The 16,758-nt window shown below is 43.8% G+C and overlaps 1 protein-coding gene across 1 annotated transcript; it reads left to right on the top strand.

Moving 5' to 3' along the window:
- Positions 1-948: 948 nt before the first annotated feature.
- COMTD1 (catechol-O-methyltransferase domain containing 1) lies at positions 949-6,091 on the top strand (the record flags this gene model as incomplete). The annotated part of the gene is made up of 6 exons (XM_009586095.1): positions 949-1,082; positions 2,185-2,290; positions 3,133-3,251; positions 3,519-3,573; positions 5,054-5,187; positions 5,939-6,091. Coding segments are annotated over 6 exons (701 nt in total), but the record flags the coding sequence as incomplete, so codon positions are not given.
- Positions 6,092-16,758: the final 10,667 nt, after the last annotated feature.

The following is a 16,758-nucleotide window of genomic DNA, read 5'->3' as shown; positions in this document are numbered from 1 at the left end:
GCAGCTTGCTCTTCTGGCAACAACTTCGCTTCCATTCCCCGGGGTCAGAGGGGGTGCGGGCCCACCATCAGGCTGGGGAAGGAGTCTGGTGTTGGGTTTGTAACGCAGCCGCTTGCTTACTTACCCTTTGACTTCAGGCAAGGTGCTGAAATCATCTACACCTCTCTGCGATCGTCTGTAAAATAGAGCCATTAACAGAAAATAAAATAAAGACCTCAAAATAAAAGTGTTCTTTAATAGCAAACAGCTATTAGGAGATGTGGAACTGAATTTTTTTTTGTTATTTCTTTAAAATATTTGCCCCATTTGGTAAAAGAAGGATTGGGCATCAAAGCTGAGATCAGTTCTGTATTTAAGTAGACAAGCAATAGTCCTTAGACTTCAGCTTTAAGCACCCACTTTTCTTGCACACTGATTTCATGCTGAACAAGTCATTGAGCAATGCCAGATTTCCCCTGGCTAGAGGGCAGAACACTGTCATTAGGAGAACACAGGGCTTGAGAAGATGCATCAGCTGATGGCCCTGAAGGCGAGCACCCTCTATCCATCTGCAAAACAAGGTCCCCAGACTAAGAAAATAGTGTGCCTAATTCATGCTTCTCTCCTTACACTTGCCCTTTGAGTTTTTGATATGGTTACTTGTCCTATAAGAATATGACAGCTTGGAACCTTCACAGCGGCCACTGAACAACACAATACCCAAGCCTTTCCCGTTCAACCTTTGCAGACTTGGGCTGGGCATCTTAGAGGTTAAAAAGAAGGAGGGGAAAAAAAATTACAGTCCACTGAGACTGAGCTATCCACCTATGTTGCATTTTCCTTTTTCACTGGATTTTTCAAAGCAAAGAGCTCTTTCACCTTTAGTAATACTTAAGTGCTTGCTTTATTTAAGCAGGCAATAACTGAAAAAGATAAAAGTTCTTCTTATTCCTTATTTTCTTTTTGTAGGTAAAAGATACCCTTCTTTAGTTTTTGGGACACCCAAATCATCCAAGAGTATCATCGGGAAAAGCAGTCCTCTCTGGCAATACATACTGGATCACTCTTTGCGGGAACATCCAATTCTAAAGAAGCTGCGACTGGTCAGTATTTTATCCCCCAAAGCAGGTTTTCTGTTCAGTGCTGTTACTCTTCCACTAGGACCTTTCGGTATTGCCCACGCCCTGTCCTGAACTGCTGGACTCTTTATGATATTCCTTCCTCCATCTTACTTGCATACACATTAGAATTTGTTTTTAACTGGTAATACCCAGACTCTTCAATGTTCAGGGCTACCTAAATGAGTATTTAATAGAATTGCCGAATGTTTTAGATATGTCTTTTTATCCACAGCTCCCAAGCCCATGTGTTTGCACTTGATTTTGACTTGAACAGATTACTTCTGTTCATTTTAGTTGGCATATAAGGAATCTGTAGCTCAGAGAGGTGGTGTCCTCCAGCCGGCCTCGGAACTGACCTCCAGACTCGGGACAGAGTCATTTCAAGTGAGACAAACTACTCCTGTATAAAAGCAATTAAATGTAATGTACTGGAGCTGGCTGGTTGGAATGAGCCCTAGAGGAAGAAAGGAAACGGGAGGGCCGTCCGTTCCATTCAGCTGCCGCGGCGCAGCCCTGCTGCTCCTGCTGCCCCCTCCTCAGTGCCAGGGCCCTCCCGCCCTGGCGTGGGCACAGCTCCTCCAGCTCTGCGCTGGGTAGCCAGAACCACATGGTCTGACCTTTGACAACAGACTTTCACCTAGCAGTTCATAAAACCATCCTACATGTCTTGAAGGAATAAGGGCGTGAGTACAAAGGTTAAAATTTACAAAAAAAAAAAAAAAAAAAAGAAAAAGTGCATGTTTATGTAAATACACAGAAATAAAGGACTTTCACAGTCAAGGTTCCTCTACGGTTCTTCATCAGTTACAAGTATTGCTGAGTTTGCCACAGATGTGGTAACTTTGGGGCATATTACTGCTTTGAATGATTAGCCACTGCTTATGACACGCACCCCGCCCTCCTTAGTTACTGTTAAATTCAAACCAATTCCTGGCTCATAGATGGAGCACAAAGCCATCTAAAATGAGAATGGTAGGAGTATCTGTTTTTCCTGGGGTTTCTCTGGGGTTTTTTTCCCTAGAATACTGTTTTGGAAGCTTTGGGGTTTTTTTGTTGTGACATGTTATTTTTTTCCCCTTTCTAGCTCACCGCTGATCATCCCTGGAGTAAAATGATGGTGTCCTGTGACCAGGCTCAGCTTATGGCAAATTTGGTCAAACTCATTAAAGCCAAGAAAGTTATTGAAATAGGTAAGAGTGTCACTTTGTCCTCTCTGTAGTAGAATAAAGCTCCTGGCTGTGCTTCTCCAAATACAGCCATGTTTACATAAGATAAGATAACTAAACATAGTAAGGCACTGCATACATGTCTCAGCAAACAGGTGGGCAAACTACAGTGAGAAAAGTAGTGTCTGATTTGCACTTACTTGCCACTTTGTCTATTTGTGCATTCAGTAATTCTGGCATCAGCAGGGATGTCTCGTCAACTCTGAGGCAATCTGAAAAAGTAAGATCAACAGATCACACTTGGGTCTCCAGCAGTTGCAGGACAGGGTGTATTCTTTCCTTCCTGTACCAGTTTCTTGCCAGAAGGAAACATTTTGCTGCACAGGCCCTGCATCCAATCCACTTTCCTTGATGCACCTATGTTAGCAGGATGTCCCAAAGCCAGACTGATGCTGAGCAGCCATGTACAGGTTCCCTCCATATTCATTCCTGGCCTGGCTGTTATGATGCCCTGGTATTTTGCTGCTGGTCCAGTCCCTTTGGCTCAGGATTTAGCTCCACTTTTAAATAAGGGTGTTCCTCAGAGATGCAGGACCAGACTCTGCCCTGTGTGTCCAGGAGACTTTTGGAAAAAGCCAACATTAAGCTTTGCTAAAAGATTGATTTTTAAAAAAAAAAAAAAAAAAAAAAATTCATCCCAACCCACCATTACATTAAAATGGAGGGGAAAACCTTTTGTGTCCATTAACAAATTGCCATCCTTGACTTGTTTGGGGGTTTTATTCCTGAAAGGAGCCCTGTAGTTCACTATTTATCTTTTTTTTCCACAATATGGTAAGTATTGATGACTCTCATGATTTTCCTAGGTGTTTTCACAGGTTATAATACCTTGAATATGGCACTTGTCCTGCCAGATAATGGCAGAGTTATTGCCTGTGATATAAATGAGGACTACGTCAAAATTGGAAAGCCACTGTGGAAGGAGGTAAGCAGCATCTCTTCTGTTACATGTTTGGGACAGCTGCATTTGCATGTCAGGGGATTTTGGTATCTTAGACTTGCACATTCACACACAAGCATTCATATCATTAAAGGAGGCTGAGACAGTTCAATTTGGAAAGACAAATAAGTGCTGTCTGGAACCTAGAAGTAATAGGAAAAATATCTGAACACCAGTCACTCCCTGAGTGCAACCTACTAACAGGTTATTTCTTGACCACTTTCATGAACTCATTGCTCTTTTTCATTCTAGGCAGGAGTAGAGCATAAAATTGACCTGCGGATTAAGCCAGCAATTCAAACACTTGGTAAAAAACCTAAAATACCTTTTTTTTCCCCTTCCCTAGAAATAGAAGATTGATATAATGCTGATGAAATCTAAGACCAAATATGCTGTGGATGTGATCCCTTTGCTAACAGTGAGACAGCTTCTCTTATATTTAAAAAAAAAAAAAGAAAAAAACAAAACCAAAACAAAACAGAAAACTTCACAACTTCAGAAGTTCACAGTTTTCCTATATGCTAGCAGAGAGGAAGAAAATGCTTGTCCTGTGTTGTGGGCTGTACCGGTCACTCACCTGTCCTGTCCGTTGCCTTGTTTAATCTATGAAGTACTATTGTCAGCTGCTTCTGGGAAAGCTGATTAAAACAGATTAATTAGACAAAGCCCAATTTCTCTTATCCATTGTCCATTCTAAGCAAGTATTTCTTTGTTATAGACAGGAAGAGCTTTCTGAAAGCGCTGAGGTGCAGAAAAAATACAGAAACCAATATAAAACTTAGGGTGTAACAGTTGAATTGTGTCCAGAGGAGTTCAAATTTAGGATGTGCCAAAAGCATGCAAGGCCGTTAGAAAGGCAATGACTTTTCTCATTCAAGAAAAGAGAAGATGTGGGGCAGAGGGAATATTAATAAATATTCTGAAAATGCAAGAAATTTGCTAGGGATGGAGGAAGCGGAAGAAGGTTTCCAGCAAAGGTGTTCGATGGATCCACAGATCCATCCATATCCTTGTATTACTTCCAAATTCATCCATCCTTTCTAAAGAGGCAAGTATTAGCATCTGCTAGGATGCACTGTCCTTGAAGTCTGATGGACAGCTTTGTCTAGGCAATGGTTTAGACAAAAAGATCCTCTGCTGGCAGAGGATAAGGGCAGGTGAGAGGGGTGGCTGAGAACCTTAGGAAGGCAGCAGTCAGCCCCTCCGCAACTAGCGATTTGGAGTTCTCAGTCAATAAATCCATTTAGGAGAACTTAAAACTGAATTCCGCTGGCCTTGGCCCAGAGAGGGACTACTTGCAGCAGTCTTTTGCTATGATAAAGATCTCTGACAGGGTTTGTTCATGACCTGTATCATGGCACTTGATCATCAACGAGAGATTAGCATTTAGGACCTGCTCGTAAATGTGAGAAAAATCCTAATCCACTTAAGAGAACAGTTCTCCTCAGTCAGCTCAAAAAACAACTGAAGGTGTAGAGTGTGTCCAGTTTCAAACCGCTTGACTTGTTTTTACTGCACCTTTCAGCAGTCCCAGCTGTATCCTGCAGGTTTAGAACTACTCCATGAACTTCCAAGTAGGCAGAACTCAGTAACTGAGTGTTTTATGGCATACATCCTGTCTAGATTGGTTTCTGTGGGATAAGCTTTTCTAGTAATCAGCTGTAGAGGAATAGGCTGCCTGGTCAAGGCACCAAAAACATTATTTAATAAGAACTTTGACACAAATGGACGACTTCCAGGAGGAAGCATTAACCAGGGTGTAATGACTCACTTTGTTGCTCATCTAGATGAACTGTTGGCCAGTGGAGAAGCAGAAACCTTTGACTTTGCTTTCATTGATGCGGATAAAGAAAGCTGCAATGAGTACTATGAAAAATGTTTGCGCCTCATAAAGAAAGGGGGAATAATAGCTATTGATAATGTAAGTACTGCAGTTGTAGTGGTAGTAGCACAGGGAGTTACTGCTTTTGCCTCTGGGAAAGGAAAAAAGTCACAGTGGGATTCTAGTAATGTGATTTCTGACCTGCAACTCGGTTGCCAATTGCAACATGTTTGTTCCATGTTACACAAAGGAGGCTTTTAAAACTCAATGCAAATTGCTAAAGTAAGCTGTATGGAACACTAATATAAGCAAGGAATAAAATCCTATAGAAGTAATGTGTTAAATTTGTGTTAGTACATAAACAGCCTGTGATAACAGAAACTTTTTTTGTAATTCATTACAAAGAATGCTCTGTATTATTCTGATTTGTCTTGTAGTGCATTTTCTACTACGTACAGTACTTAAGCAAGACCAAAGGTAGCACTTGTTATCAGTAACTATTACTAAGTTATCAATTAATAATTTTTAGTAGAAACAAAGAACAATGTTAAACTTCAGGCACCTTCAGGGTTATGGTGGCAGCTGAGTAGGGGCTTTTAAAAATACCTATGTTTAATCACATCTTTTTTTATTTTGGCTTCTAATTTGCAATAGAAGTACAATTAGCCAATTCTGTGGACTCCCATCCCACTTGCTTATGAGAGCTCCATGTCAGAGACCACTAGAAATCTGAAATACAATAAATAAGATAAATTTCTAGAAAATATGCAGGACCTTTTCCAAAGCTTCCTTCGTGGTCCAAGGAACATACTGGAACAAATGAGGTGCATGACATTTCTTTTTTCAACAGGTCCTTTGGAGTGGAAGGGTGCTAAAACCAAGAAAGGATGACTTGGCAACCCAGAGCATCCACCACCTCAATGAGAAGCTTCTCAGAGATGCACGAGTCAATATCAGCATGCTCCCAATGGGGGATGGAGTCACATTAGCATTCAAGTTGTAACTGGAGGAAGCCCAGCAGATGGGAAACAACAAGCAGCATCAAATCATCAGGAAAAATGCAGGCGGAGCAGTATCGAAAATGGTTATTTAACCCATATCTCCACTGGATAGCATAACCTATATCTCCACTGGAAAGTAGACTTTAGGAGCAGCAGGATCATAAGGGCAGCTAAGTTGGAAAGAGAGACTTATTTTGAGATCTGCTATGGTTTCTTATTTTAATTGTAATAAAGCAAGTAAACTTACATGAAGTTGTCCTTGTAAGGAAGTGGTTGAAAAGAATCTCCCTCTCAAGTAGAATTACTTGAGTTCCAAGTGAGTCAATACAACAAAGTCATTTTCTGTCCTAAAAGAGGCTACTGAGTAGCAGAATAATCAGTCCTACCATCAAAAGGAAAAGTGGAGTTTACTAATGTTAAAAGCCATAACAGAAAAATGGATTTTTCATGAAATGTTCATGACCTCAAGGAGATTGCTAGCCTTCTCAAACTAACGATATTGAAAGTCACCGATAATCCTTGAAAGGGTACTAGATAATCTCAAATATACACCATCGGGGGGGGGAGTTGTCTTTAAAAGCGTGTCAAAGGACAAACACGATTTCCAATACAGAGCACTCCCTAAAACCTTTGTGTGCAAGGACTGGGTTTCTTTAACCTAGGTGACGGTGCAGGTAGATTTTTTTGCGGTCAGAATGAGGAAGAGCAAATGGGCAAGAAGAAAACCAAAACAATTCTTCCTCCTTCCCCTCTCCCTCCCACCTGCTCACCAAAGAAGCAACTTGCTAGGTGCTGGTTTCCTAGAAAGTTGCAAGCACAGAGCATTGGTGGCAAGTCTACAGAAGGAAAATGATGATTGTATGAGGATGCAATACAGCTGTTAACTGGCTATTCAAATAATTACTGCAAGCAGAGATACCCTTCCCTAGGCAGCATGTAACAAAATGATGCTTTTTCCATGCTTTAGTATTTTTCCCACAGTATTCTTAACTCCTAGTTAACTTCATTTGCTGTTGTCATCCATTACTCTTGTTTCATCCTGATGCATTCTATAAAATTTTTGATAAAGAAACAGTAGTTTCCTGAAAAAGTTCACCTTACCTGGGACCAATGAAAGAGACTTAAAGGGGCAGGAGGCATATTCTGTTCGAGCTAAAGAATAAGAATCCAACTAGTGACTTCTTTCCATGGTGAACTACAAATAGGAATAACTAATTTTTAGGGCTTTTTATTTCAGCCTGAAATTCTTATTACAGAGAAAACCTAATTAAACAAGAAACTAAAACTAGCATTTTACAGACAAAAGCTCCACAGGCTACTGTTTTGGGGGACTGATAACACTGGAAGGGTGTCATACGTATATTGAGGAAAAGAGTCACTTTAGATTTGTTGGCCTTCTGTAGGGAAGCTGTATCAGAGCTAAGAGAATCCTTCCATTTTCTTAAATAATGCACTTGAATAACTCAAGGCCTTGGGGACAAAGATTTCAAGTCTCAAAATTGTTAGAACTGGCTACTCAGCTCTTATTTTTGAAATTTCAACTGGGTGGCTTGCATTCTGATACAGGGCAGACGTTGAGGGCACAGGTCTTCCCTGTCTCAGACGTAGTACACTGCAGTGGGAGAGTAATGAAGAAAGGAAGCGTTGCCTGATGGTTCCAGAGTGGGGCTATACGTGAGGAGATCTCAATTCTATTTCTGTCACTTCCACTTAAAACCCTGATTCAGCAGAGCATGTCAGGATGTGCTTAAGTACTTTGCTGAATTGAGGACTGGCTGCTGTAAAGCAAAATCCATGCCTGGGAGAAGGCCAGGACAAGGTGCATATGGCCCTTAAATGAGATTTTCAATAGGGCATAAAGCTTGCCCAATTTCTTTTTCTGGGTACAGTTTTACCCTCAGAGCTTTAAACCTCTGTGGGCCTCAATTTTCTTACCTGCATAAAAGAAGTAACACCTTACCAAAGTCTTAATGACTGTAATAGCTCTCAGATAGAGCGGCTAAAGGAATATACAGGATGATCATTATAAGTTTGCGTGCAAAGCTTCTGGCCACGTTCTACATTACAATTTTACTTTTTAAGTAGATAACGAAAAATTGTAAGGGTTACAAACACAAAATGGGACACCTTAACACCTGGGACATCCTCTCAACTATTCCTGCTTTCAGAGGCTGTAGGCTGATAATCACGAGCAAGCTACAAGCTGTTAAGAATACACACCCTGGCCTAGAAGTACTATGATGGCCTTTCCCAAACATGCAGAAGTCACTAGGAGATTGATCACAGACTCTGTAACTGTTTTGCTGCTAATGTCCACGTTGCAAGAATCCTCTCAGTAAAACTGAGCCAAAAATGGGCAAGCACCGTGAGTATTTTTGCAAGAAACTGTCAAATAACTGTTTAGCAACATTCAAAATCAGATACAAACAATCACAGTTCATGAATTCAAAAACTCCTGTTCCTTGAATGGTGAGAACTGGCAAAGTCCCTGTCACCTATGGGATGGGGACCTTCCTGGAGGAAGACCTATCGAGTGCCTGAGGCTGAAGCCGCATGCAGCAGGCTGGCGTTTTGCCTCTGCTTTGGACTCTGCTCCATTTTAAATATGCAGAGCATAGTGTGAGCATTTAATCAAACCTGTCTCCATCCTGATCACGTAATTACCATTAGAAAGAATAGCAATGTGTCCCTAAACTATAGATTGATGAGCCATCTGTAAGCTGAAACAAAGAGCAGAAGGAAGCTTAATTGAATCAAATATTTAGAATACATTACACTCTATCTTGTAGTTACTCAGAAGCTGGCCTTCTCTTCAGGCTTCTGTCCTGCGCGTCTGGAATTCATCACCACTAACTGCATTTAATCCTTCAACCTTACTATAAAGTGACTGCTGATAATATATAATTATGGTTTAATTCAAGTGGTGAATCAGCTTTGGGGAATTTGTGGGGACAATGGGACTTTAGGCTTTCATTAGGTGGTGAGAGGACCACACGATAATGCAGTGCAAGTCTTTGTCTCTCTCTAACGGCAAGATCATGTATGGGAGCTTATGGGTCTGCTCACCCCTGCCAGGTAACACACCTGCCTGAGCTACTGCTCACACTGTAGAGGCTCAGGATTTTCCACCCCTAAAGAGGAGCTGACCTGGGGGCGCAGCTGTTGCCCAAACTCTACCACCCAGCTGTTCAAGCAACACTGGCATCTCTTCTGGTTGCAAGGGTTGACCCCAGAGAGGCCAACACAGGTGACAAATGTACAGTTGGGACTTGCTCAGAAGCAAATGGGGCTGAAGGATAGTGCATTAAAAAAAAAAAAAAAAAAAAAAGAGAAAAAAAAGAAAAAAAAAGAAAATTCCCCCTAGTGCAGTAACTCCCAGAAGCTACCATGAGAATGAAAGCATGTAATCCTAGCTGCTGGTCGGGTATCTCAGTCCCTGCTCCAAAGATGTCACATTCAAAATGGTGGGGTATGATATTTGGATGGGTGACGGGGAAAGGAACAGAAGACCGTTCCAGAGCAGACTTTGCACCTCTACTAGCTAATTAAATGATAATTAAATGAGCAGACAACACTCGCTCAGCAGTGCTGCCGTGCTCCCCCTTTGTGCTGGCCCTCTCCAATAAACCCAGAGGAAACGTAGCGAGAGCTTGGAGTTATCTACAGCGTGGAAAACACTGAGGACTCAGTGTGGGTGCCCAGAAATCTAGAGAGAAGGCTGCCCGCAAAAAGAAACAACTCACTGTCCAAGGGTAGACACAGGGTTTCCTGAATGCTCAAGGCTCACTTCTGCATTTTCAACGCGGCAGCTTGTTGATCCCGCTGGGACACGCCGGGGACGAAGCAGGGAGCATCATCGGGCTCTCACGTTGCTGCAGGCTGAAGGAAAACTGGGCTGCTGGGTGTCGCGTAACTTAGAGGCATTTGTTTGAACCTCTGGCACTGCCATCCCTCCTTCTTTTAACAAACTCACGAAGTGTTTTTAATCTGTTTTAATTTAGCCACGTTACACACAGACAGCGCTTTCTGTGAATTGCTGTTCATGGAAGACAATTAGCAAGGTTTTTGTGATAAAGCCTTTAAGGTACAGGGAAAGGAACATATAACCTCAACCAAATCCCCTCCTTTGAAGCATGAGCAGCTCCCCACGTTCCCCAGGAACCTTGCAGCTCAGACCCGAGGCACATGCCGTGTCTCAGGCACCGCCATTTTGATGATATTTGGCTGGCAACAGCAGCAAGTGCCGTAACTTGCAGCTGGCTCCTTTTTGAGGACATAGTAGCACAGTTAGCTGCCTCCCTGCTTGTGTTCTCTTTATCACTTGAAGAAATCCGTCCTAGCCGGCCACAACAGGGATAAATGAGCTAAGAGGCCAGCGCTGTTTTAGAAGACTGTTCTCCCTAGTATTTGAGATGAACATAGCTTGGTTTTATCTAAGCTGTCTACTGAAATGGCACAGGCCTCCTCCATCCCTTGCACTACCCTGAGGAACATGACCATGCTGACTGGCTCCATCCATTCTTCCAAACAACGGGTGCACCAACACATTCGGATAACCTACAAGCTCCCCCCACACAGGAGATCCGGACCCACCTCTGGGTGGTTTGCAGCACATTTGATTTTACTGCTCATTTCATTTTCACATCCTTCCCAGAATGAAAACGTGGAAAGCCATAAATAAACGAGAAGGGTCTTTTGGGGAGGGATTTCTGATGAGATCCCAAACAAGAAGTACTGAGCAGGGAACAACAAAGCCCATTCTTCTCTCTTCGCACACCCAAGAGCTGCAAATGAGCAACTCCTGCCACAGTAAGCACTGAAGTTTCTTCAGAGAAGCTTAAAGGTAGTAAGTTTTTTTGTTTCCTTGCCCATCAGTTGCTCTGCTCTCTGGTCTGCAAAGCCCTGCCCCAGGGCAGTGGCGTTTCTCTGCCACTGCATGTTGTGCCTGGTGATTCGCACTGGGATAAAAGGCTCGGTGCGAGTATAAAGCATTACCTCTGCATAATTCTAATCACACACAAATTGGTCTCACGCATTTGCAGCTACTCGTGGTTTCTAAGTCACTTGTTTTATAATAATAATTTTTAAAGCAATGTTTTGAAAAAGGAAATGAACAAACATAAAACCTGTAAAAGAGGGAAATTAATGTGGGATTTCAGACAAGTTATTTATCTTCCTTTTTGGCTCAGTGCAATACTGTAGGGATAAGCACATAACTAGTTGCTTTAATATTTATTCCTATTATAGGAAAAGTAAACATTGCTGATAAGTCACTGCTTTTCAGGATTAGATTTCATATTTTAGAGACTGCTTTAAATTAATGCAGAAGCAAACATTATCTTTTCTTCTTATTCATATATTTCCCTAATGAGTTCCAAGCAAATTGTGCCTACTTATATTTTATGATTTTAAATAATTAAAACATTTTATGGAGGCAACTAAAATTCTCCCCAGAGTTAGCAGAAAGATTATTGATTGGACAGATCTCAAGCTACAAGGAAAAAATTATTATTTAGTTTAAAGGCTCATAATTATATTCCTATTCACCTACTGAAAAACCAAGAGACCCTGTGCGTTTTTACAGCAACCTTTTGAGTTATGCTGGGGTAGCGACTTGGGTTATGTTGGTGAGCTGAAAGTAGTAACTTTTTGACATCGTGAAATTAGATTTGCAGAAGATAGTTAATGAGAGAGTGTTATTCCTGCTATCACAAGTAAATGCAATGCCTAACTACTGCATACACGCACGACAACACAGTGTTCATTGCCCAGGATAAAGCCTGGCTGTACATTCACAACACCAAGAATTTGAATCAAATCCACGAATGCAAAACACCAATGCTCTCAGGGGAGGACTGGTTCACAGGTCACCCAGGCTTGCTGTGTCACGTCGCATGGCATGGCCACAGGAGTCCGTAGGGTTGCGGCCCAGATGTTACTGGCCTGTAGCACAACCCCCAGCAACAGAACGGGGGTTTCTACCAGCGTGAGAAGAAAAACAAACCAACCAACCAAACCACAACAACAACGAAGAAACAAAACCAAAAGAGACAAATGCTTTTTAAAACAGGTGCAAAGAAACCTGTAGAAGGGAAATGGATACCTGCAAATCCATATGGAAATAAAAAACAGTAACAGCTGGAAATAAAATTTAAGCTTATTTGTAAGGAACCTCATGCTTGTCCATGAGGTCACTTGTATCTTTTAACATGTGTTTTGTTAAGAAGCAAACATTAGGAGTGTACATATAAAGGTAAGCAAAACATGTAGCTCCTTGGACTAGCTAGGGGGAAAAAAAAAAAAAGGAGAAATTACAAAAAACTTAGGCGAATATATATAAAAATCCAAAATGCTGGCTTCTAAGCGTTATTGTTTCCCCTGCAGGTCCTACCCTTTTCTCTATAACAGCTAAACTCACACAGGCTGTGGTTCACAACACTCAATGCTTACTTCATTTCTTTATAAAGGTACGTATTTTTGCATTTGCCTACTAAAAGTCGACGTTGCTGATGTCTGCTACAGGTCAACACCTGGAAGGCAGGAGGAGCAGTAACAACTGCAACCAGCAGAAGTGGAAAGTTTCGTCAGATGGCGACGGACATCTTTGGATCCAGGAAGAGCTGCGAGGGCTGCGCGGGGACAGGGAGAGGGCAGTGAGACATCCATGCTGCTCCATGTGGAGGGCAGCGAGACATCCACGTCTGCCTCCACCTCTGGCAAGGTCCAGCTCCACGGCCAGAGGTGAGAAAGGGTCCCTCAGGTGCCTTCACCCACAGCTTCCACCCAGCTACCGATGTCTCCTCAGCCTCCCGGGCACATCAGCAGGGTATTGCCATTTCTGCAGCGTCACCTTCAACGTCCTCTAGCCATCTAAATGTCAGCTGCTATAAAATGCTCTCCCAAGACACTTAATCCATCTTTTCAATGTAGAGTAATTAGTGGGGTCGTTCCAAAGCAGAAAGCCACAGTTAGTTGTGCAACTACTGTGCCATCATGTATTATATCAAAGAGATTAATACAACCTAAAAGAAACTGCAGGGCCCTCCTTGGTTTCCTTTGAACAGCAGAGCTAGATTGTATTCCAGTGAGCCTCAAAGATATCCCCAGTGCAGAGGAGCATTAATTCACTATCAAAGTGCAATTACAAAGTGATACTCCCTAGGTCAAACTCCTGACAAAACGGTTCCTGTACAAAAAGCTGGAGTTTCTCCACAGATGTGTAGAGCCAGCTTCTATGTCACCTCTGGGTCTTCCCACGGCTGTTGTGGATTTTAGGCACAGTCATTTCCTGGGAACTATTCCCACCAACTGCTGTCAACAGACAGCAGTCCCTCTCCGCAGGTCGGGAGGACCATCAAGATGGAGCCAGTAAGGTGTCCTGCTGAGGGCCTGGGCCACAGTACCAAAGCTGAGCAACCTTGGCCCCCATCAAGGACTGCTGCACGGGATCGGACCTATCCTCACGATCTGAGACCAATCCAAGTTATCACGGAAGACTAACTTGTAAGAGGAAAAAGCACAGACACATTTAATCAACACCCCGAGATTTGGGGCCCCAAAACTCCTGGTGTTACAGAAGGGGTCCCAGGTGCCACCGAGCCTGTCACACTCCCCTCTCTCACGCAGCTTTGGTTACTTTGATAGGTGCTACCATGTCTTCCTTTCTTGATTTTCAACATAGTCACTCACATACCAGATATTGAGTGATGCCCTTTAGCTCAAGCTTAACTGCAAGTGTATATTTAAACTTCCAGACATGGACTATGGTAAACTCTTAATGAAAACTTCAGACTTGCAGCTACGGTCTGCCTGTTGACCTTAGGAACCATTCATGGTCACCTCCACAAACTGCATTAAAGGCACCTGATTAAGGCTGCAAAGCTTAGCACTCAGAAGGTTACAAAAGACTAAATTGCACAAGCAATCTTAATTTTGACCATCCCTATTACATATAGGCATTATAATATAGATTTTAATTTTATGATCAAGCATTTCTGCATTCTACCTCTTATGTGCTCATTCCTGACCATATTAGGTCTCATTTTACTTCTTTTGCCTTCAGGCTAATAAACTGAGAACCTATAAACAGGAAAATAGCTGGCTTTAGGCAGCCTGTGCCAGTAGAGGATTCCTAGGTCTCAGAAGGGCCAAGCAGCCTTGTGCCGTGGTCACATTTCTCCAGCAGAAGAGGTGAAGGAAATTAGGGAATCACCAGCAGGAGTTGTAACTGCCTCTTCTGTATTCGATTATCTTTTCTTTCTGCTTTGTGTTTATCTTACTTCATCTCCATAAAAGAAAATTGGACTGTAACAGCTACAGCAACACCAATTCATTTCAGCTAACTCCTGTACTTTTCCTCCATGGGATCAAAGGCTATCAAGTAGAAGGGAAGAAAAACAGAGGAGAGGCAAGAATGGGTTTTCCCATGCAACAGGAAAGTTATGCTGTGAAGGAAAGTATTAAAATTAAAGCCTTTCTTTTTGTGGAAAGCTTACATTTTGAATGCTTCTCTTTACTTCTCTCCCTTGCTGCTAACCAGGCTGAGGTCTTTGTGCCTGAAACCCTGCCCCTCAGGCACCCGCTTGCTGCCGTGTGGGCAGCGCCGCGCAGGCGGCCAGGGCAGGCACGGACCCACTTGCAACAGACGCCAACACAGCCGCACGCTGCCGTGCGGGCAGCGGGCAGGGCCAGGTGTGCCCCAGCCCCACCAAACTAAGCACGTCTCTTACAGCGACCCACCATATTTTTTAATCCAAGAAATCCCAGACAGAAATATGAGAGCAATCTCATTTCAGGAAGAAGAAACTGGATTAGCCTAACGAAAAAGCCTTGCACGGCAGCACGCTTCCTGCAGAGCACCGCTCTCTCTGCTCGGTAGTGAGTGGTGCTTTGCCAAACGCAGGGGGAACCACGAGCAACCATCTAACTCCCTGGCGCTCCTCTAGGGGTGGGGGTGTGCTGTGAGTTAGGAGGAGCTGTGCCTCTGGGAGAGGCTGCTACGAATCACTGCGGTGGGACCGCATGGTACACCTCTCTGCTACAGCTTTCTACAAAAGAAGAGGAGATGGTAGGAAATGGGACTTTGAGCCAGACTGTTTACACAGCCCACAAGAGGGAGAAATTTTGAAGCAGAAGGTGGGTTAGTTGGGTTGTTCTGGCTTGGCAGGGAGACCTACCAAGACTCCAACATTTATGCATGGTCATGAACTTGCCTTCTGATGGGCATGATAAAGTTAAACCAGGTGAGCTTCAAGCTATATGAGTAAACAATTTCAATGGCATGCCGAGAGGACCTTTGCTACAAAGCGTTAGGTCTCACCTGAAAGCCTACCAGTCTTGCACCAGGACTGAACGCTGTACCAGATTTCCCAAGGAACTTCAAAAAAGTAAAACAAAAATAAAATATTTCCTTGAACAGGGTGGAAGGAGATCAGCGTTCTGTTACAGAGTCTGCAATACAAGCCTACATCCACACTAAATTACAGTACCCTGAAGAGGTATTTGTGAATTGCAGTTTACTTAAAAACATTTCATAAAACATTGATTCCTGAAACACCGGAGACGCCCGCTCACACTCACCTGGTGCCATCTCTGCCAGCGAAGACTCCGCAGCTGGCAGTGTGGAGAGCCACCACCCCCGCTTGCCACATCCATGGGGATGTCCGCCAGAGCTGGTCCCGTTCAGCCCAACCGATGAACCTCCCAGGTACGACAGCAAGCAACCTGCATCCAAACACTACTACAAGTAAACGCCACTACACCCTCCTCCACTATGCGCAGGATTTTGTCCAGGCTACACTGAGCACCACCACCAAGGGAAGGCAGAAACACTCCCTGCCCTGCTCCCCAAAGCACATGCTGCCAATTAGAGAAGTGAAAATTATACCAGGTGACTCTCATGATCAGCTGTAGCCCACCCAATCCACTCAACAAGGTAGCAAGGGAAAAATTAACTATAACTGTAAATTTGGCTTGGGACCAGGCCCAGCCCCCTGTACCGGGGCAGCTGGCAGTGCACCCACTCCTCCCGCCCCCCAGCAGCTGAGGGGTTCAATACGCCTGGCAAAGAGGTGTTTGCATGCTCTGCTTGGGCAGGGAAACGAGGCCCCAAAGACCAGCAAGGGTCCCCAAGGAGGGGAGCAGGACAAGGTGAGGCACCCTCCAGGAGGAGGCGGTGGGGAGCCCGAGGCAGCAGTGCCGGCCAGCCGAGTGGTTCACGGCCCGGCACCATGGACGCACTAGTCTTCTGGTTTTGTCCAGGAAAGACAAATTTTGTACGTTCATGAACAAAATAGCCCAGAAAAAAAATTATCTCCACTCCTCACCCTTAACTGAAATATCCTGCACAACAGCTTTTTAACAGCCCCTCTGTGTGAGGAGATGGTGGTACAGCCGCTCCTCACACAGTGGGGACCACCCTGCAGCTGTGCTGGTGGGAGGCTGCTGCCCCACAGCGCCCGCGGCTCCGGCAAGCGAGAGGGTACACGTGCTTCACCACAGCATCCCACTGGGACAGGCCCTGAGCAGACCGGCTGGGCTCTCTTCCCTGTCCCCATGGTCCAATTGCTCGATTGGGACTTAAATTAATTGCAAAGATGGGGGAAGAGTTTGTGAGCTACCTACACGGTGACAGTGCAAGGCCCCTGAGCTGCGGCCATACGCCCACACT

The sequence above is a fragment of the Fulmarus glacialis genome, unplaced genomic scaffold (assembly GCF_000690835.1).
Source record: "Fulmarus glacialis isolate BGI_N327 unplaced genomic scaffold, ASM69083v1 scaffold27459, whole genome shotgun sequence".
NCBI lineage: Eukaryota > Metazoa > Chordata > Aves > Procellariiformes > Procellariidae > Fulmarus > Fulmarus glacialis.
The sequence above is the reverse complement of the archived record's forward strand: the minus strand, read 5'-3'. Positions and strand labels throughout refer to the sequence as shown.